The sequence below is a fragment of the Prenolepis imparis genome, unplaced genomic scaffold (assembly GCF_030444845.1).
Source record: "Prenolepis imparis isolate NDT839.2.m4 unplaced genomic scaffold, iyPreImpa1.0 SCAF_5, whole genome shotgun sequence".
NCBI lineage: Eukaryota > Metazoa > Arthropoda > Insecta > Hymenoptera > Formicidae > Prenolepis > Prenolepis imparis.
The window spans coordinates 5,485,274-5,507,772 of NW_028141163.1; the positions used below are offsets into that span (position 1 = coordinate 5,485,274).

Here is a 22,499-nt window from a genome sequence, read left to right on the forward strand (position 1 = left end):
TTATTTATATGTCATATTCGCCAAATTTGGCGTTTGCAGCATTTTATATCTCATGAGGCATATATTATATTAAACATTTTTCCGATCGAATATTTCTTTTTAGAATTGACGAGACGCGCGCTCACGTGTGTCTCACGTGTAACCGAGCGTGCGCGCGCGCACAAATACACATACACACAGGTGTAATCACAATCGACTTTAGTCCCGTTAGCTTGAACCCTCTGGACCGGACTCCTGCCTCTGCCTTCTGCCGTATATACGCGAGTTTAATGCGCGCGCGTGTGTTCGTCTCGCGAAAAAAACAGACACACACGCGCGCGCAACATCGTCCATTAACGTCGTCATCGAATTAACGGTGAATATCATTGTTGAATGCCGCGAATGATCGAAGCCCGGCGTATATACGTGCAAAATTTTGCGGACGGACATGCCTGTAATTACAGTTTTAGCAATCAAAAACTGATAAGCGAGTAAATTTCAGATGGCCTAAGGGGAAATATCAGTGATGAGGAAAAGTTTCTTCTTGAATTTGTCAAGAAACGCGACCGTGATAAACACGAGTTATGAAAAAGCATCTAATTGGATATTAATATTAAAAATTATCATTTTTTAATGATGTTATCTAAATCTGATCCTAAATAGCCTGAATTTTTATAAAATCTTTTTATAGGAAAATGATTATACTTCGTTAAAAATTTTACAACTAATCTATTAACAAGCATTTCTCTGCAATATGAGAGATTGTAAAATTTCAATATTTTTGGATCTATTTATTGATTTAAATAATTATTGTGATAAAGCAGCACACACACACACATCTCTCTTTTTTTCTTTGTTTCTCTTTCTCCTTATTTTTCTCTCGGCTTACAGAAACAGTGATATAATTATAACGCTAATTTGATTTAATTACATTTCAATTGATTCGATTCAATTACGTAGATACGTATTCTGCAAAGTTCTTTCATTCTTTATCATTATCAAGAATCTAAAGTCTTTACCTTTTCATTTTGGCGAGAAACGTCCGGATAATAATTCCGGTTTAGCGCGAGCAAGAAAAAAAAAAAAAAAAAAAAAAGAAAGTCACACGAAAAAGATTTCATACTTTCAACAGGATATAAAATTTACAAGGTGCCACTCGTTTATAGCCGTCATAAAGGTAGGATGTCAAACGAGGGACAATTTGGCGGCTGAGCGGTAGCCTCGCGACACCATCCTCCTTCGCTCTCGTAGACGATCCGTTAACTGAAGTAAAGACGACGCACAGGGAAAAGCGCGTGTGGTAAGATAAGGGCGTCATGCGTTGGTTACCGTTGGGTGGCGTTGGATGGTCCGCTTGGAATGCCGTTTAGCGACTTCCCTCTCCTACTATGTTCATCCATGAGTTGTCTTTCTCTCTCCTTCTCTCATTTCACCTTCTCTCCTTGCCCTTTTTTTTCCTCTCCCGCGTGTCTTTCATACTTGCACTCGTGAGTGCGTATTCTCGCAGTCACCGATCGTTGTCCAAGTTCCGATCTCGACTCTCTTCTTCTTTTCGATCGACGCTTCAGCGAAACCATGTACTTTATTTTCTGACAGTAATTAGTCACGGCGGGAGGGTAGGGACATTCCTTATGAAATTTATATACTTTGTAGAGAAAATTTCGCGCGAGGTAATTTTTGATCTTTAATTATGTAGAAGGAAATATGTAACTGTGTAATCTTTTTTTTTTATTCGATGATGGAAGGATATTGTGTCTCGTTTATTCGGTAAATTCTTATTGAAGGCATACGTGTTTAGAATTATCGCGAAGCCTGGATAATCTCTGTCAGCTGCAGGTATATAAAAATTACGGCGACATATAAATCTCTGCGAAAATGCAGTTTTGTTGCTCCAAAGATGTATGATTAGAAATGCGCGAACACTCCCATGTGGAAATTTCCTCCGAGAAAGGCCTCGAGCGCGAACGATTATCGAAAGTTCGTGAAGTATGATGGAGCGGGATAAAATCTCCACGATCGGCGAAAAACTGGGATGAAAAATCGCGCGGTGTATAACTACACCGCACGATGACCTATAAATTTATAATAAGCGCGATATAGTGTAGACAGATATTAACAAAACGACAAAACGATGCATCAGCATATTTCTGCGCTTACCAAGTCTTTTATTCTCCAATAAGAGAACTCGTAATGTATATATGTGCGTTATAGAAATTTTTCTTACGTGGGATTAACGGTTAGCAAAGGCTAATTTGAATCATCATAAATCTCATATATGAGAGATACCCAAGTGATTATTTCAGTCGATGCTTTTGACTGTTCGTATACATACATATATGTACTAAATGAAAAAGTAGTCCCGATGGATGTTTTTAGTTTCAAGAGAGATTCCCCTAAAACATCTTATTTGGATGCGTTAATTTATTGATCCGCCTTATTCGATATTCGGGGTCCGTCAGTCGGAGGATGAAAAAAATTGAGAAGATAAAAAGAAGATCTTACGAAGATTCTCGCGCGCGGCGGATAAACTGGTTCCGAAGAAACTGCTCCAGGAAGACATTTTTGTATCGGATGACAACATTGTGGCCGATCGCGGCGACTCTGCGCACTGACAGTCTATCGATATATTTACAATGTTTCGCCATTTCGTTGCGCGAAGTGGGAGGGAGAGAGCGTGTTTTTCTTTACCTTACTGATTTATATTCATGACTTTTTAGCCGCCGAAACGAAAGCCGTGATTAATCGAGAGCGGTCGTGAACGCGCGCGTATGTCAAATCGAGTACCCATCAACGATCGTCCGGGTGATTAACTACCTATGGAGGTATCGAGTTTCTATCTTTCAATTATGACAAAAAAAAAGAATGAGAGAATCAGGGAGACTCACGCACGGTCCTGTTTCCGGGACCTGTATGTCATAATTAATGTAAAGATAAATTTTCTTCCATAGTGTATCGATAACAGATAGAAAACGTATCGTCGGAATTATATATAACGGTCCTGATCTACCTTGCTTTGAAAATAATAATTACTACCAGGTGGACCATTCGTCATAGTCAAAATGATCGTTTCGATTTATGCCGTATCGGCATTCATCGACGAAAGAGAGCCTCTCGAGAATAAAATATCTCTTTACTTATATTCTCCTCTCCCTCTGCATCCCTGAAAATAATATGCATAATCCGTGTCGCAAAATTACAACACTGTTACATCCTTCTATGTATCGGTGAGCAAGGAGCGAGACATCAGGATCGCGCGGATATTTTTTCCCCCTTCGAAGGAAGGAGCATCCGGGTTTTATACAGAAAGAGCGCGACGCGTTCACATCGGACGTTTAACTTCGGCGTATAAGATCGTGAATGGCGCTTCGCCCCGTAATTACGTTGCAGAATTTACACCGGCATAAATTACGCCCAGAAGTGTCGACGACCCGCAAGCAACGGCTTGGTATCCCCACGTACGGTCTTTTTCACCTTACAAATTAATAGTGACTCCTACCGCTGTGAAAGTTTCCCTCTCTCTTTCTCTCTTTATCCCGTTTCTTCTCTCTCTTTTTCCTTTTTCTTTTTTTCACTATACGCGGCCGAGGATGCATCTATGAATGAGCGTCAACGGGACATTTTTATGCGCGCTTCCACACAAGTCGGCCACGTTTGATTTTGCACCGAATGACCAATTTAAATTCGTTTGGCAGCAAACATTAATCTTGGATCTAATAAGCGGTAGTATTGGCAGTGCGCTCCAATTTCTATCTCTCGCCGCGCGTTAACAAATGTGACGTTTATGCGATAACGAGCTGCAACGATCGCGTGCGGATAAGGTTTACGTTTCTTATCTCTCGCACGGCATGCCAGCATAATACTGTTAGCACAAGATGATTTAATAACTGAAAGAAACGTTAGCACGAATTAATGGGAATATGCTCCGAAAGAGAGAGAGAAAATGATCCTTTTTTGCAATATATAATGTATGCAGATATAGAGAGATAATTTTAAACAATGCAACGATATAAAGTTTCTTTTTAATTGCGCGCACACACCATCTTTTGAACATTTTTAGACAATAAATTTTTAATAATAGCAAAAAAAATATATGTTCCCTGTCATATTGATATTATTTTCTCGTTGCTGCGATGTAAAATGCGACTTAGTTGTATAGTTGATAATTTCTACTAAACGAGTGGAGAATACTGAATCATGAATACTGAAATTATGTGATGATGTATTTGCATACGAAAATCAAACAAATGTGATTCATGATAAATTTGAGAACTCGGAATCTTGACATCTTTAATCTCTAGTGGCTGATGATGAATCATAGCAAACGTTACCTATTGGCACATAGTCATAATCACATACAATTAATTAGGCATACATATTTTACATTATATCTCTTAACGATATTATTCTACGAAGATATTAATGAAGATATAATTAAAATATAAATAAATGACACGTTTTATTCCAAGTTCCTTTAATTTTCTTACGATTTAATTTAAATCTTTATCATCAGAGTGATATTAAATATATAATAATTTAATTAATAAATTTTGAGATCTTTCATCTCTCTCAAACAATCCGTCGTTTCAGTCATAATATTAATTCAGTCAAATTAACTTTACTATGCATCACATGAAAATCCATTATTCCAAGATGTGCTCAGTACACAAGAGACACGGTACAGCACACCCCTATTTAAGCATCCCTACGTAACGTAGGTAGACGAGCACGAGGAGAGCGGGCGCGAGGCGCGCGTTCACCGAGCACCTCGCCGACTATATCAACTCCTATTCGCTCAATCGTGGGACGTCCCATCGTCCATCGGATGGTGGGGACGCCGGTGCTAGGTCTAGTGCCACGTGGTGGCGCGTACCCTGGGGCGAAATTTCGGTCGTCGGTACGCGTGCACAAACGGAAGACCCTCTCGCTCTCTCTTCCTCCGCAGCACCATCTTCTCTCCTTCCCCGGGTGTTCCTCTCCTTCTATTTCTCTCTGTCGCTCCTTTGTCGGCGCTGGGACACCCGGCCGGATGGTAGGGCAGGATACTAAGGTGGTGTTCGCAGTAGGTGGTGGTAGTTGTAGTAGTAACTCTCGGCAAGAGCGCGCCGTAGCACACCTCCCGTTTCGTCCGCGTCGGCCAGTAAACGGCTCTGTTAGGTGTACACTTTCATACGCTTCGCCGACGTCCCCGTCGCTCAGTCGGTCGGCCGCAACACGACGCTCGATCAGCTGTTTCGTTCCCCGGTCGCGAAGAAACCGCGCGAACGCGAGCTCCTCTTCTCTATCTCCCGCGCACGCGAGCTCCCACCTCCCTCGTTCATCACGTTTTCCCGATTTTCGCCACTCGGTTTTCTCAGAGAAAACTGAGAATGTGGAGATAATCTCTGGAGGAATATATTAATAAGTCGCTACATCGCTTCGTCAGAATCGAGATTTTTTTTTATTTTCTTTGCAAAAAGATCGAAGACAAATTGATTAATACGATCGATTTGAAGATTCGAGTCGATTCTAAAGAATATTGTGACAGAAAAATTATCACAAGCTTGTACGCTAAAAATAATAGCAATCGATCAATGAAATTCTACGTGTTCTGATTCAGCTAAGATATTACTACCTTTTTTGTTTTTTTAATTTAAAAATTTACATAATCGTATTTTTTATTTAACATTCTTACTGACAGGATTCGTGCTCCAAATGTCTCACGTAGAAACGTCCTATAAAAGTTGACCTGTAATCTTTGTTAATACTTTCCCTCTGTTTTTCATCCCCCTTTCCTACAATCACTTCTTCGATCTTGTAATAACGACGCGACGCTCCAAATCGTCACGCAGTCTCGCTAGGGATCAAAGCGCAGTGCGAACAGTGTCTATCGTCACAATTTCGTGATTCAATGTGCCCGACTCGACGTAGTGTACAGTGTATTTGTTACGCGGATGCGACGGCCGACGAAGGAACGGAAGTGGGCGTGGGATGCGTTAAGACGTACGGACGAGAAGCGACTTGCGACTGTGCCATGTGTACGAGAAGGTGAGATCCGAGTGTTTGAAGTGCTTCTCGGGTGACGCGAATTCTTCTCGGTCTATAGTGCCGCCGTTCGCGCGCTAAGTTCTTCCTGCTAAGTTCCGGAACCGGCAAGCTGGAGATCCTAGGGATGTTTCCGCCGCGCACGGAAGCGCCGACAGCCGACAAGCTGACACTCTGTTACGCGCCCCACGTTGACATGACCACGGTCATCGAAGTCGAGGTGCGATATGCTTCAATTTTTTCCCCTCGTGTCCCTTGCACACGTGGAACACCTGGTGAAAAACATTCCCCGATTATACGGAGAGTGTCATTATTCTCTTTCCCACAGCTTTGTAATTAATTTGAAATCTCCACGTTGAATTTTCCAGGTGAAATTAAAAATGCGCGAGAGAAATAAGATTTTATTTTATACGTACTTCCTCTCTGTTATTACCTATATTATATTCGCGAGGGATTTCCCTAGGTGCGTTATACGTACGCGTGATAATTATACATAGCTGTTATATGAATATATGGGTCAAAGTGCGCAAATATATGCGGCAATTACCTTTCCACTATAGGGATTATGCAGACAAGGCGGTTACGTATTTTTAATTGTACGTGCATTCATAACGTTAATGATATCCTGTCAAACTTTAACTGATATTAATGCAAAGATAGCGGTAATTATTGTGTACTCTTTCTCGAGGGCATTAATTTCGCTATTAATTTCTTTTTTTTCCCCCATTTACTTGCTTTACGTTATTTTTCACAAGTGCTTGTCTCTCGCGTATGAAATGATTTACATATATTACACAATTACTTTGTCTCCAATTCACTTTTATTCGTTTTTCTAGAGCTAGAGGAACGAGCGGTTTTATTTCTTCGAAACACAGGGCGCATTTTTATCTCTTTATTCGAACGAAACTCGCATCTATTCGTTTCGATACAAGCAATTATTATTATACACAAGTTCGTTTTTAACTCCAGCTAAATCAGCGATCGATAATTTCACGAAAATAGAGAAGGACCTTTTTAGATTTAATCACTGTTTCTAATACATGAAATATAATTTAACGGAGAGCGTACAGTTCTTGAATAAATTTAAACTTTATTAACAAATACAAATTTATTTTTATTTGAATTAAAAAAATATTAAATTTATTATACAATCGTTGACCACACGAGAATTTTGTGTTAGAGAATGTGGTATTAATTTCGTTTAATTACGTTTTCGGTACCGTTACATTTGACATAACTAACGCTATAAAGTCTCCTCTTCTCTCTGTGATCGCAAGATATTCGTGCCGACGAAATAATCGTTAAATAAATCGCCGATGAAAATAGCGTTTATGACACATATACTCCTAGTTTATTTTTCTATCAAATTATTTATACATTTATCTAATCTATAATCGATGTATTTCTCCATACCATAAGTACTATCGACTGTTAATTATGCGTGTGTAGCAACGGAGAACATACTTTCTCCCACCTTATCAACGGTGATCTCAGCAGGAAAGTTCGGCAGTGCTCTTTGCGAAAGAGGCTGCTGTTGCGTTTGCGAATTGTTCGGCTTAAAATATCACGCGCGCCCGCGTTACAGATATATATCGTCATATAGAATTTCCATCATGTCATGTGCTTATACGTCAACGATTTCTCCTCCTCGCTCTCGCGTAACAGTATTACGATTGATATCGGTTTATTTGGCAATGAGTCTGAGAGCGCACAAGTTACAACGTTGCTAGTTTGTAGGCGTCTGAAAACGTCATTCAGCAGCGATTCAACATGCTTGATTGCTCAAAGCGAGGAATGAGTACAAGACAAATACGCGTACACGATATTTAAAATTCATTCTTCTCGACTTTCGACTTTCCTTTCTCGTCTTTAATCACATGTGTATTTATGCTATGTATACTTATCGCGTTTAAATAATCTTTTATTTCTCGCCTATGATTCATTATATATGTATCCTCATATCATTTAACGTATATAAAGTATAAAGTGTGTATACTTTTTTTAAATATTAAATCTGAATTATATATTTGCAATTTCTCTCTGTTTAAAACAACGTGCAAATTGAGCTTCGCGATGAATTATTTTTGATGTAAAAATTACACGGGGCAAACATTACACTTTTCGTGATACATTAACAGTGGTTTTTAAAGAAATACATTATTATAATAATTTATGCAAAGAAAATATACTCAAAATTACAACTTTTATCTTTCACTGAAAGTTGCTTTATATGTATAACAATAAATTTTGTAACGCTTAAAATCGTGACGCAAATTTTCATGTGTCATTGAAATTTTAAATTGTATTTTCCGAAAGCTTAATTTCAGGAACTATGAAAGAAAGAAAGAGAGAGAGAGAAATTTAACAAATACATTGATAAATATACATTGATAAATATACTGATAAAATTTCATTCAGATTAGAATCTCTGATTCATGTAGTGATTCATTTGTTTTCAATGAAACAGTCAGTGAAACATTTTTATTTTGAAATATTAATTATCGTAGCTAAAATAGGCGTGATAACTAAATTTCTGGTGTATAGGAATATCTAAAATTTAGCTATGGTAGCTAATATTTTTTTCCATGTATTAATGTCATTTAATAACTCCAATTAAAAATAGATTTAAATTTTTTATAAATACTTTTAAATTCTATAAAGCACTGTGCAATCATATAACACAAAGTGATCCGGGCACGGAGATTTTGTCTCGAAATATATTTTGTCCATATTTGTTTCCTATTTATATATAGGTAATATATGCAAGAGTAATAAAGTTCTATCTCCTTGTATATTTATAGAGAAAAATATTAAGAAAAATATATAATAATTCATATATTGCACAGCAATATATTTTTTACATAATCATTTACATACACAAACGAATAAATAAAATATCAAACAATTTGTGAATAATATTCGTTTATTAACTTTTGTCGGTATTAATCGCGAGCAATAAAATTTGCAAAAATTCTGCGTTTTCGAGCATTAGTTGTACTTACATCACGGTAGGCCCTATGGCGATTTGTGCGGCAATATTTAAAGGTCAATTATAGGAAAGATAGATACGCATATCTTCGTGTTCCATCATCCTCAACCAATCCCGTAGAATTCGATTCTCTATGGAAGGGTGAGTGGCATTCTGCTCGTGGTCCCCTACTTGTTCCTAACAAATTCAAAGGAATTCGATGCGCTCAGCATCGCACACGCCTTCTCAGATATGCAGATGCATAAGGGTATAACATCGTAAAGGCTGAAACTAGCGGTTGGCCCTTTTGCGGCTTATAGAGACGTATCGAGATCGTATCGTGCGAAGAACGAGAACCTAATGCGATGCCGCAAGAGCCTCTCTTTCCGATATCCCCGAGACACATAACTCCGGATGATATTATCTATGAATCTATGTAATATCGTGCAATCGAGAACTCGGATCGCGAGATTACGCGGACCAGACAAAATGCATTTGCCGCGCAGAAGGTGTCGATGGACTTGGTAAATCGAGATTTACGGATCTTACAATACGGAACTTAAATAATTACGGAAAGATGTAATCGAGTTCTCTCCGTCTATAATTTTCCATAGATAGATCTCTAAATAAATTTTTCCATCGAGCACTCGCTTATTATATTAAAGAACCGGAAACATTTTTCTTTTTCGTCTAATATTTTGTATACTCGATTTAAATCCACAGAAAAATGAAATGTTATATAGATCAGCAAAAGTTTTCAAACATACGCGGATGCGAACTGTAATTACAAATATTATTTTAATCAAATATATCGCAAAAATCATGTGAAAAAATTTAGACATATTTATTGATATTATTAATACGATTTATCAAAAAGAAATGTAATCTGTATCATTTATAAAACAAATGTGATTTTTGACATTTTTTGAAATAATAAATAGAAAAATGTACCTCACTTAAAAAATAGGCATTATATATATAATTATTGTTGTTTGTTATCTTTTATTTTGTTTTATAGAGAACTCTGTTTTATTAGATATTAAGACAAAAGATTATTAAAAAAGCATCAATGTGAATGGATGGGAGTTTAGTTTAGGCAAATAAAAATAAGTGTAAGGTCAGGAATCGGGCTAATTAAGAGCCACGCACTGTAGACTGTGCGCAGTAAGTTCTGTTTAAAATGCTTCTTTATTATTCGATTCGAACGTTTCAGTCCTTATTTCGGACCATCTTCAGCGTCTGTTACAGATACAAATTGGAAATTAAAGTTAAAATCAGAAAGAAGGATATTTCGCAATTGTTGTCGTATATGTCATCTATCCGTCACGACAAATTAATCGGAATTTCGCAAGTGGAGAACTAGGCTACGTACATGTCATTTGTCGGTTCTGTCTATATTATGCAAAACACAACAAATAAATCTGTCGTCACTGACCACAGGTTAATGAATCACGAATTTGGTTGGGATAGAGTTGAAATTTTGGATAAAGAGCACATATACGGGAAGCGATTAGTGTCGGAGATGATCCATATAAAAAAACAGAAAAACAGTCTGAATGACAAACAGATACAAACAATCTGCATCCGGCATATCTAGCGACGGTGGAGAACTTATCCAAAATTTTAACATAGCGCGTTTATAATTGGAATAAATATACAATAATTCGTAACAAAACAACTTGTTTATACGCTCTATCACAATGTCACGCGTCGTTTAAAATAGTCAGTTGCGGCTCATATCTCGTGGCTCGCGGTGGGCTTGTCGGTCGGGCGAAGTGAGTAACCTCCACATAAACGTATTATAGTATTGGGTAACTAAATTTACACATGCATAATTTTCCAACAAATTTCTTCATCCTAGAACATGCATATAACAACAGCATGACTACAACGAAACCTCCGCAACAGGAATTGTGAGAGGCCTTATTTCCCCCTTCATCGCGGAGCACACCGTTAACCAAAAAATGTCGACATTTAGAACCTACGAATTACCTGTACGTAGCCTAGTTCTCCACTTGCGAAATTCCAATTAATTTGTCGTGACAGATAGATTACATATACGACAGCAATTGCGAGATATCCTTCTTTCTGATTTTAACTTTAATTTTAATTTCCAATTTGTATCTGTGACAGACGCTGAAGATGGTCCGAAATAAGGACTGAAACGTTCGAATCGAATAATAAAGGCAATTAATTAGCCCGATTCCTGACCTTACACTTATTTTTTATATTTTGAGCCTTAAATTTATATTATTAGGCAAATAAATTGCCGCAAGAACTTTTCAGCTCTGAGATTTATCCCTTATATTTTATCGAGTTATCAGTTGCAGGGATATGATACTACAACACACACACACACATCGGTCGTAGACTTTTGTAAATCGGAGATTATATTTCTCGCACTATCTAGAGCCAAGACACACCTGTACATTACCTGTAAACTATTTGTGCACGTGTCAATTATCGTGAGATTTGCATAGTTACGCATTTGTATTCGCCTCGATCTGTTATAATAATCGATGCCTTTGTTGTTAGATGGTAAATTTTGGAACACATTTATTTCGCATTTGCTGCTTCCCGAAATTATTAAAGTGATTAGGACGGTTCATAAATGTAAACATATAGAGATAAGATATATGTGATTAATTATATCACGAAAATTTAAATGTACCATTGCAATTTTTTTAAAATTATTATTATTAGTTCTACAATGTTGTAATAATAATAGTTTGTAGTAATAATAGAAATTAATATTATATATGTGTATTACTAACAAATATACATATAACATTAATAGTAATAACCACTATATTAAATAAATGTATATTTGTTATTTGAACTTTGGATTGTTTGATGTTTCTTTTATCTATAAATGTGCCACAATTAGGCAAAGAAGTCAATGAATTAATCCTAAATATAAACTTTGTAAATTTTAATTAATAATATATGAACAACATGATTTTTATGTAGTTTATGTTATAACAAAAGTCAGAATATTAATCTGAAAAAATTGTATAAAATTATTAAAATAGACTTTTCAAAAGAGTCTAAGGATTACGTGTGAGATTTGATCAATAGAGGAAATTTCCGTGTGTTTACTATGTCTGTTGCTATGTTGGTTACCATGTAATTTCGGTCCGCTCTAACTAATGCGCGATGCTTAAGCCTTTCGCATCGGATGCAACGTGCGGTGCGTGACGTATCTCCTATCTCAGATCGATCAGATGTGCGAAGTAAATAGTCTGTAATTACCGTCATGAGAAGTGAATCCTTTTACAGGTGACTGTATGGAAGACTTGTAAATGGAAGGAGATTCATTTTCTTCTTCAGCAAAACTAATTGATTAACCTTTCGGGCTTTTCTAGTAGCAAAACTTAACACGATATTACACTCTAATTTAGTACCAATAAACCAGGAATAACTTAAACTTATTTCTGTTCTTTCGCGATAAATGAAAAATCACCTATTTTATTTAAAATTAGTTTTTTACTTTCTATAAATCTGTAAAATATATATTTAGAATTAGAATTGTATTAATAAAAATGTTCATCTTTTTCTGCTTAATGAATTATACGGAGTTATACAAAAATTATAAATATAAAAAAAAACTTTAATCTTTGTTAAATCTCTTTAAAGTTTTTTTTAACAGAGATTTAACAAAGAATAGCGTTCACTTCTAAAAGAGTTTCGATTAGTACGTGTCACTTCAGGAATTAATATTTATGTATCCAGTAAATTAAGAGAATTCATGTAAAGAAATGAAGAAATCTTAATTGTAATAATTAAATGTTAATATATACATACATATATATATATATATATATATATATATATAGTATATAAAATTAAATTAATAATTGAAGTAATAATTAAATATATATATCTCTTCGAAATGTTATTGTTTACTCTCTAATGTTACATAATAATAATATACATATACCGTTTTATGTGTTTGCAGGACCGTCTGACTGGTCATGGGGGCATCTCCTCACTGGGCGGCGGAAATTCGTCGCCCTATTCCGGTGCCCATCACCATGGACATCGGGGAAACGGAAACGGGGGCGGCATGCCCCACCACGGAGGCGCCTCTCTGCCGACCGCCTCCGACTTTCAACCCCCTTACTTTCCACCCCCGTTTCCCTCGCATCACCACGCGCCCGCTAGCCCCCAGCATCCTGGTCTCGGCCAACCGCAACACCTGGATTACCTCGTCAGCGATCCTTATACGCAAACGCTCAACACACTCCACCAGCACCACTATAATCACCTGAGCGCTGCCGTTACCGCGGGCCAAAGGAGCGGCGATCTTAGGAGAGACGCCGAGCTTCACGTGGTAAGTGCTCTAAATATCTTTCTTGGCAGTCTCTCCCTTTCTAGAATACACTAACATTATGAAAGACCAGAAAGGAATCGTATAATTATCATGTTTTTCGTCGTTGGGGTAGATAACTATATTTGATGCATTATAATACGGTTTAAAAAAGGATCAAAGATGATTTCAGAAGCTTTTCAGCACCTTTATATAAAAATAGAAAAACATGACATTTAGAAAAATATAAGGCTATATAAGAAAAAAATGTCGCATAATTATAAAGAATTATATGTTATGCAAATCTCGGAAATTATTGCTAGAATAGAGTGCACATTGATCGATAAAAATGTTATTCATGCAAGATTAAAAAGTACGAATGAAAAAACGATGACGGTATTTCGCAGTTATATTCAAATTGAAGACTCGGTGCGAATAACATTTAATGACACACGTTCTGCAAGGTTAAAGACAGTCGTATATAACTCTATCGTAAAATATAGTCGACCGCAAAAAAATTCTACAGCCGAGTAACATACTTGACCGATTCGCATATGAGTCTTACATTCCTTAACCCTTTGACTCTGAAACTGTTTGTTCAGCAGTAACATATACATATAATCAATCTTACGCACTCTACGGACAAATGTCAATGTCATCCACTTACATTGAACATTCGAGACTTAAATGAAATTCGATTCGTTAACTTTTTGCACATACTTGATATATCCTTTTTATTACTCCATAATGCAAGAATTATGATCGTTAGTTTTAATCGATAGTTCGCCCATTATTAATGTTACGATTATATTATGAATGAGCTATGAATGAGTTTTGCATGTTTTCTGAATCTAAAATTAAACCTGTTAGTTAGAAATTTGATATTTTCATTTTTAAAAGACTTTCGGAAAGCATTTTGAAAAGTCGAGAAATACAATATCATACTGTTAATTAGACATCTCAAATTTTCTGACGATAATGAAGAGACAAAGAAACAGACAGAGAAAACTTTACCGCGCATGTTTATAAGTTTTTAATTATCAAACTTGATGTACTTTGTAAAAATATCCATTCATATATGTATATGTATTTATAATTAAATATACAATATATATACATATTGTATATTTAATTATAAATACATATACATATAATAAATTATTCGAAAACAATTAAACATACGTTAAATGTGCATGCGCGATAAAAAAACTCAGATTTTTCGTACGTCCAATTGAACAAAGGTGACAATATCTCAGTTTATTTTTGTATATTATCCGATATCGTGTTAATTAAAAAATAATGATTGTCGTGCTAAATTGAATAATGCTTGACTTACTATTCTGGACAAATTTATCTAATGTTATTAAATTTGCAATGTCGATACATTTAATTCAAAAAGAGAAGAATTACATAAAGTGAAAAGCAGAACTCAATTTATTGTATACAAAATGCAAATCAAATTAAATTTTGTTTACATTATATATAAATTATATAATTTAATTTATTATCATCGTTTTTCGTATCTAAATATATTCCAGAAGAATTGTATTTGGAAAGAGATAAGAGTTTTGATTTTGTCATATGATATTTATAAATTCTAATTCAGTTTCAAGTCTCAATCCTCAGTTTAACCGAAGATTAATCGTGGTTCGCCATTAATCGAAAGGAAAGCTCGTGCCTTTAACAAATGCGGTGCAAATCGCGGCGTGTAATCTTGGTTGGGGCGGCATCCTTCTTTCTCGTGGATCTCCGGCGAGATATCCGGCGTGCACTCGGAAGCATATGGAAATCGCGGCACAGTCGGTCGATGGTATTCGTCGCGGGGAAATGAAAACCGGCAGAGATCCGGTCACGTGCGTCGCTCGGATACCTCATTAGCGAACCGTCCGTCCGGCGTGTTATTTGTAGGACGCCGCCGCGTGCAGCGTCTCGAGTTGGACACGTAATGACGGGTGGTATCGATCTATTAGACGGGTCGCGGCCAATAAGTCGTCCCGTGACATCGGTGATTGCGATCGTTGATCCTCTCGCGAGCGCGGCCGGCCGTGGACGACCTCGTCGGCTGGGCTCCGTTGCCGTGCGCGACATTTGCATTTGCCACGGTACGGAATGCCCTGCTGCGTGTAATGCGCCCTTCGTGGACGAGCAACGTGTCGAGCAAACGTGTCCCGTCCTTGAGAGATGTCTTTCATACAAGACGCGTCTTTCACGCTACCCATGAATTTTACGAAGCACTCCTCTATTATTTTTTACACATCTCGTGCACAAAACTTTAATTTTGTTAGTATTGTTTTTTTATTTGCGATACATTTTTAAAATAATTTTTGCTTTTATTATACTCATGCGAAAAATAAATAAAACTTTTTAATATAATTGTTTTCTGCAGAGGCAATTACTTATCTTTTTTTTTAATATAGATATTAAATAATTCTTATATATAGATTACTCTACATACGTTCATCTAACTGAAAAAATATATATCTCTATAATTAGATACATTTAAAATATAAATCAGTTTAAGATAATGGGAGTATAGCATTGTTTAATGGTAATAAAATTCCTTAAGAAATGACACGTTTAATTTAATATACAGTTTGCTTGCATTTTATTATCATATGCTGTCACATGCAGATGTTGGACAATCGGCTTCTCTCTCTCTTAAAGCCTTAATAATTATTATAAAAGTAGTATTTGTGGTCCACCTTGCGCTCGGTATTCACGGAAACACCACCCTAATTACTGCGTCAACACACGCTACTGCCGTCATTTCTATGCGGATTACATTCGGACAATTTCCAAAGGTGTCGTGTAACGCGAAGGAAATACATTCGACGAAATTCGACACATGTGCGACACGAATGCATGCGTTTTTACACAAGTTCGTTCGTTTCGCACACCTCGAATTTTAGAAGAGCACGGTGGTTTGTCGCAGAGAGCATCTGTCCATGCCATATGCAGGCTCGAGTTGCCGTGTCGGCGTTTTATCGAAGACCATGATTATTTTCTGCCCCGTATGATTAAGGGACGTGCATATGATACCGTGTATACGATACTGCTACCGTAATTTAACTGTCGAGCAAGTTATCGTATAAGAACTAAGAAGAACTTAATAACACGGATGTTATCAGTTTGAATTTTTTCCTAATGATCGATCTTATCCTAAAAAAATAACAAAGCTTCTAAAATTTTAAAAATTCGAAATAAATTGTATTTTGTAAATTAATTTTTAGACAAGCAAATATAGATGAGAAAATATTATCCTAAATTTAATATTAATTGATAATCTTTTAATTCAATATTAAATTAAATTTTACTTTAACATATTTTTTTATTTATAATTTATATTGCTGAGATAAATCACGAGGATAAAATATTGTTTTTAGCAAAACTGATAAAATAACAAATTATACTTAAAACTTTCCAATAATAAATAAAAAGTGATTCAATAATATCACTGATTGCAATGTAGGAAAGTCTGAAAACATTTTACCCATCCGCGATCAAAAGTAAGTTATCGATTATCTCAAACATCCCCCTCGATGCTATTTCTTTCTAAGCCGACGGGCATTCTTCTAGGAAGGGTGGATATCTTTGATTTTAATCTCACATTGCCATGCTTTCGATTTCCTGCAATATTGAATCAAGTGCAAAACTAAATTTTGTAATGACACTTTTTGTATTATTTTCTGTATGAGAAAATAATTACAATAATATTATGTTATTGAACAAATTTTGATTTTGAAAAATGCATCAATTGCGAGAGGATATCGAGAAGTTTACTTAACATACACAAATTTTAAACAGGTTGAAATAACCCTGTGAGTTCTTGATAGCCATCTATCATAATTCTTTAATGCATGAAGCCAATAATAATTAATCGACATGATTGAAGGTCATCACTCAGGTTACAAAAAAGATTTTAAAATTCTGTGGTTATTAATAATGGAGTAGCAATCGCGATAAAAGGAGATAATAATGAACAATTTTGAAAAACATGAACAAGAGATTATATCATACGTACAATTATGTACTCGTACTGCACGCATGTATATATTACAAGGATATATGTAGATGACGACATGAATTTTACATCTAAAATGTTTGTATATTAATTCGTAAATTAGTTTATTACGTGTATAATAAATCAGTTATTTAATTGCGATTGAACTGAAATTTCAAAATACTCGTGTGGCCAATAATTTATGTATTGAAACGCAGCTAAAATTAGGGTGAATTTAAAGATAATTTTTGTACTAAAATGTGTCTTTTTAGATTAATGTGTTTTTCTTTTCATTTTCGAAATTTCACACAATAAGCAAAATTCGTAAATTATTTTTTGTCATTTAAATATCATATAAACTTATACAATGTGTTGTATTCATTAATACTATATGATCGAGTTTTCAATCAAATTATTTACAAATCAATAAACGGCGCCGGAGAGAAACTTGTTTCGCAATTATTGGATATCATTTTCAATTCTAATGGACGATTATCTTAATATTTCGATAAGCGTCTTTCAGAACTCGCCGTCTCGAGACTCGCGAAATGAAGTGAAGTCGTAGAAACCGATGAAATCGTGCAGATAAGCGCGACGCTTGCGACAGATAGGCGACAATAAATAGCGCGCGCGGTTTATCGCGAGAAATCCAGGAGGTTTAACGACGGGGAATGCGAGGATCTACGGTTACTTCATGCCCGTCATAAGACGTGACTTTCGGATCCGCTCCGGTGGCAAGACACTTCGGGGAGGGCAGGCAGGAGGTTATTCATGGGACACGAAGTCTTAAGCCCCAGCCAGTTCTCCGGAAACTACATACCCGGTGTCTTTGCATAGTTCGCCATAGTTAGGAAACTTGAGCGTTTTGGGTATTAAACGCGTCCCGCGTCTGCGCGTCTCATCGCGGGTCCCTCCAAGTGTCCCCGTCGTTAATGCTGATAACTAGATCGACATGAGGAACCGCGCGACAATTTGGCGGACGAAATTTCCGTCCTGTATATACATATAATCGTTGTCGCACCGGCTATAATATGTCATCGCGTGTAGATCATTGATTAGAGCCGACCTGTGCCACAATATACATAATAGCGCTCCATTAGGATCATTGATCAGATCCCGTCATACGATTATCCGATTAATGAGCGGTCCGTAATTAGATGTAAATAGCAGTGTAACCACTGTGATACAAATCCACGCTTATTTCACAATTAGCATGCTGTCCGTTTTGTTCTCTCTATTTTTATCTCGTGAAGTTTAGTTTCATAGCTTTTCCAATAAATTTATTTCGATTACGAGAAAATATAAATTAATGTTTCCTAAGTTTGAATATGTATTATAAGTCATACATATGTTAAATAATAATATATAATGTAATCGAAATGCGGTAATATCAATTTTAGAAATTTATAAACTTGTTCGTTAGTAATAATTGTTTCCAATTATTACGGCTATTTCATATAACAATAACGATGAAACAATTAGCTTTTAGTATTAATATCGAATTTTAATTGGCCTATTTTATATAACTAATGATATTATTCTGTTTCTCATAGAGAGAGAGAGAGAGGAAACGTTTTTTTTACATTTTGACAATTCCGCAAAATTCTATAGTATCTGCGAAATAAACTCTTCCCTCCCCCATTCCTCTCCCTTCGTGCGATCCTTCGTTTTCTCGCTGCACCCCGTTAAGTAATTTACTTATTAAATTTTCGGCTGACCTTTGGCATTCCCTCGGGGAAAATGCCATGGACGTTTGCTTTGAGGCAAATATGCTAAGCAGTGCAATGCCTAAGATGATGCTAAAGGTATCCCCAAAGGGTGAACAAACCCGCATCTTGCGTTATTAGTAAATCGCGTTTTACACATAATATCATCTATGCTTTATTCAAAAAATGACGACATTAATAAATCTAATTTACACTTGAAATATATTTTAAGATATATTATTAATTATATAGTTACATAACAGAGAGAGGGTATAATAATTTAATAAAATTTGATAAAACGCTTAATATCGACATAATAAACATAACAAATTCTTTAACGCTCCCCTCTTTCCCTTTCCCTCTTCAATCCTCACCATGTCTTGAACAGAACGAGCGCGTTTCTGAAAGAGATCACAATGCCAATAATCAACCAAGTGGATCGACCGATTCCAATAGCTTTATCCTTGAAAACGTGAAGGCGATGCTCCATCGTATCCTCCCCTTGTGTTTCATTGTGCGCGACGGTACCTTGACTGGGCCCCTTTAGCGTCCTTATGCTCGAGAGAGTAGCATTTGTGATGGAGCCTTTCGACTAAAAGGGGTTTGGATATTCGAGAAATCGGCACCATTGTTGCGCCTTCGCTGCTAAAAAGAGTTTGAGAGCTTGTTGTTTAATCGCCTGCGCGAACAAGTCGGGGTTGGTGGAATTTATATGCAAGATATTTTTTCTTTTTCCTTCTCCTGTGCTTCATTAACTCGGTACTTTATCTCGGTATCTAAAACATACAAAACCAGCCGATGACTCGTTGGAAAATTTATATTCGATATTTTAATGTTTCGCGTAGTATATAGGTATAACACGTTACGTGTAGTTACTTTTTTGCAATAATGCTCAAAGCAGGCATGGATATCTCCGCAACTCCAAACATTCGCGACGCGTTTCTCGGTACGTACTCGCGACGTAAATAATATATTTACTTATAACTGTACATACTCGATATTGCAACATGAAGGAATATTACATAATAGGAGATAAATCGCCGGGCACAAGAATGCAGGCGAAACATATTAGAGACGTCGCTGGGTCCGTCTCGTTGTGTGGCTCGCGAAAGATCTGATCATGCCATCATTTATCAGTATATCGACATTACCGTGGCGGTGATTTTATACGTGATTTTATTTTATCGGAGCGTTTAACGAGAGAAAGGCGATCACATTTCATCTCATTAGTTGGCATAGCACGCGGTTACATCAACGTATAAACTATCGCGGACTCGTCAATAAGTCCAGAAAGCAGTTCCGAGCACGTTAATTAACTGTACGTCGTAACTTTTTTTTATTCGTTCCCGTGAAAGTTGAAGTTCCCGGATGATGAAGTCGGCATTACGCGACACATAAAACGTATAATTTTAAATATCCTAATCACGGGATTCGTATTCAAACAGTCATGACCTTAATGCTCTCCCGCATCTGTCAAACAATTTCCTCCCACTGCGAATGCAAAATAGCGACGCTATCGATCATATCAGGCTCGTTAGACATATTTGCTGATCCGAACACGCATTACGTCTCTCGTACATTAGAATGATGAATCGATCGAATAGCCTCGATCTCACGGAAACGGCAAATTTGAAATCTGAATGAACGGATACGAACTCTCCTCGATGATTGAAATTGACATTTGACTAACCAGTGTTTAAAATGCCGACACACGATCTCCTAATTTTCTCCGCAAATTAATTGAGCGAAATTACACTCGTGCAATACATTCTGAATATCACAATTTTCGATAAAAAATAAACGTGACGTTCTAAATTAATCTCGCAAAGAAAGAGTTTTATAGAATTGCTATTTAAATTATTTGGGATATATATAAAATAAAATTGTCATATTTACACCCGAGTTATCCAGTAATTTTATTAATTTATTTAATTAAATATATTAAATAAAAAAAATTGTTATATTTACACTCGAGTTATCCAGCAATTTTATTAAGTTGTTTTAATTAAATTTATTAAATATCTTTTAAAGCAAAATTAGAAGATTTTTATGCATTTCGAAAATCTTTAAATTATTGCATTATTGAGACACGGACAATGGGTGACAGAATGCGAGCGATAGACGTAAATATATGAGGCAAGAAAGATGCTGATCACATATCCTTCGATCGAGGACATTCGGTCCAGTTTGAGAGCTTTTTCCCCCTTTACATGTATTATATGTTACATGATGATGACAGAACGGAAGATTACAACAGAGGGAGAACAGTTTGGCAACAATTTTGTGAATCGGAGAAATTCGTGATTTCTTCTCCGCGGTACGATGCTCGTATAAGAAAGATGTAGAACAATAGTGGCAAGAATTCGTAATAAAACCGTATTTGTGACACGAGCGACTCGCACAATCTGGATAAAATCACCACTTCTTCCCTTTCCCGGCAATCATGATTAAGATTCTGAGCATATATTCGTTTTATATTCGTTTTATAGTCGTTTTATATTTCTTAGAAGACACTCGCTTGGTCCTATCGTACCCGCTTATCGTTTCTTGTATCGTGCTGGATACACGTTCGTATCTATTATAAATGTCAAAATAAATTTCTACACTATCATACCGTTATATAAATAAATATGATAAATATAAACATTTATATTGCGATTTTTAACAAATAATTACAAAAGTCGGAATTGGATGTGCTTTGAAGAATTTCCAAAATCCGAATGCTTTGAAATTTGCAGAGATGATCACTTATAAAAAATAAGAGATATAAGAAGAGCTGAGGTTTAATAGCAAAAATTCAGTGCTAAAAAATTAAAAGAATTGTCGATTTTATCTGATCAAATTATTGTTTAACATTACTTTGAAGCTCGCCAAATCAAAGTAATTTAGATCTCGCGACTTCTGAAGCATCTCGTATACATATGTATATCAACAAGTATCTACGAGTGATTTTAAATTTAAACAATCGTGCACCCGTATTCATCGGGCATAGATGCTTCATAGAAAATAATTACGATCGGTGGGATTTATTAAAGCCTGGCAACTCATTCATCTTTATCGATGACGCATAAGAGAAGTTTTATAGCGAGAGAATTCCTGCTGGCGTCCTTACGTGCGCATTCGCGACTTTAACTCTATCTTCTCTTCGCTTTCTATTAAAAATATATTGATTGATACAAGCCGTCGCGCGAAATAGAGACTACTTGCGGGGCGAAAAGCTACAAATGAGCTCCGATGAAGAATTCGCGACGAAATAAAGACGAAGAAAATGAAATCTTTCGGATCAATCCAGTTTATCGAGTTTGTAGTTTGTAATTTATCGGTCGACGAAGAAAAAGAGAGAATGATATCGTGATATTTTTAATAATTTTCATTTTTTAAGAATTTTGTTTAAATACAAAGCTTTTATCGTGAGCTTAAATTCGATAATACATTGTTTTTATTACATAATAAAGTTTTTTGACGAGTCATCCATTTCTCAATTTGGCGAGAGTAATGCGAATGTTGAAATTTGTA

The 22,499-nt window shown here is 36.1% G+C and overlaps 2 protein-coding genes across 5 annotated transcripts in view; one reads left to right on the top strand and one right to left on the bottom strand.

Annotated features, from left to right (window-relative positions):
• The window catches only part of Tfap-2 (transcription factor AP-2), a 133,258-nt gene that overhangs the window by 67,843 nt on the left and 42,916 nt on the right, over positions 1–22,499 (top strand). For 3 of the 4 annotated variants that reach the window (XM_083038599.1, XM_083038600.1, XM_083038597.1), the window contains one exon: positions 12,927–13,301. In XM_083038599.1, the coding sequence (XP_082894725.1) occupies positions 12,927–13,301 (375 nt within the window). Of the gene's footprint in view, positions 1–4,628; positions 6,221–12,926; positions 13,302–22,499 lie in introns of those variants that run through there. The other variant, XM_083038598.1, reaches the window with a different exon arrangement.
• LOC145936408 (uncharacterized) overlaps positions 1–22,499 on the bottom strand; it is an 88,704-nt gene that overhangs the window by 33,243 nt on the left and 32,962 nt on the right. The window lies entirely within an intron of this gene.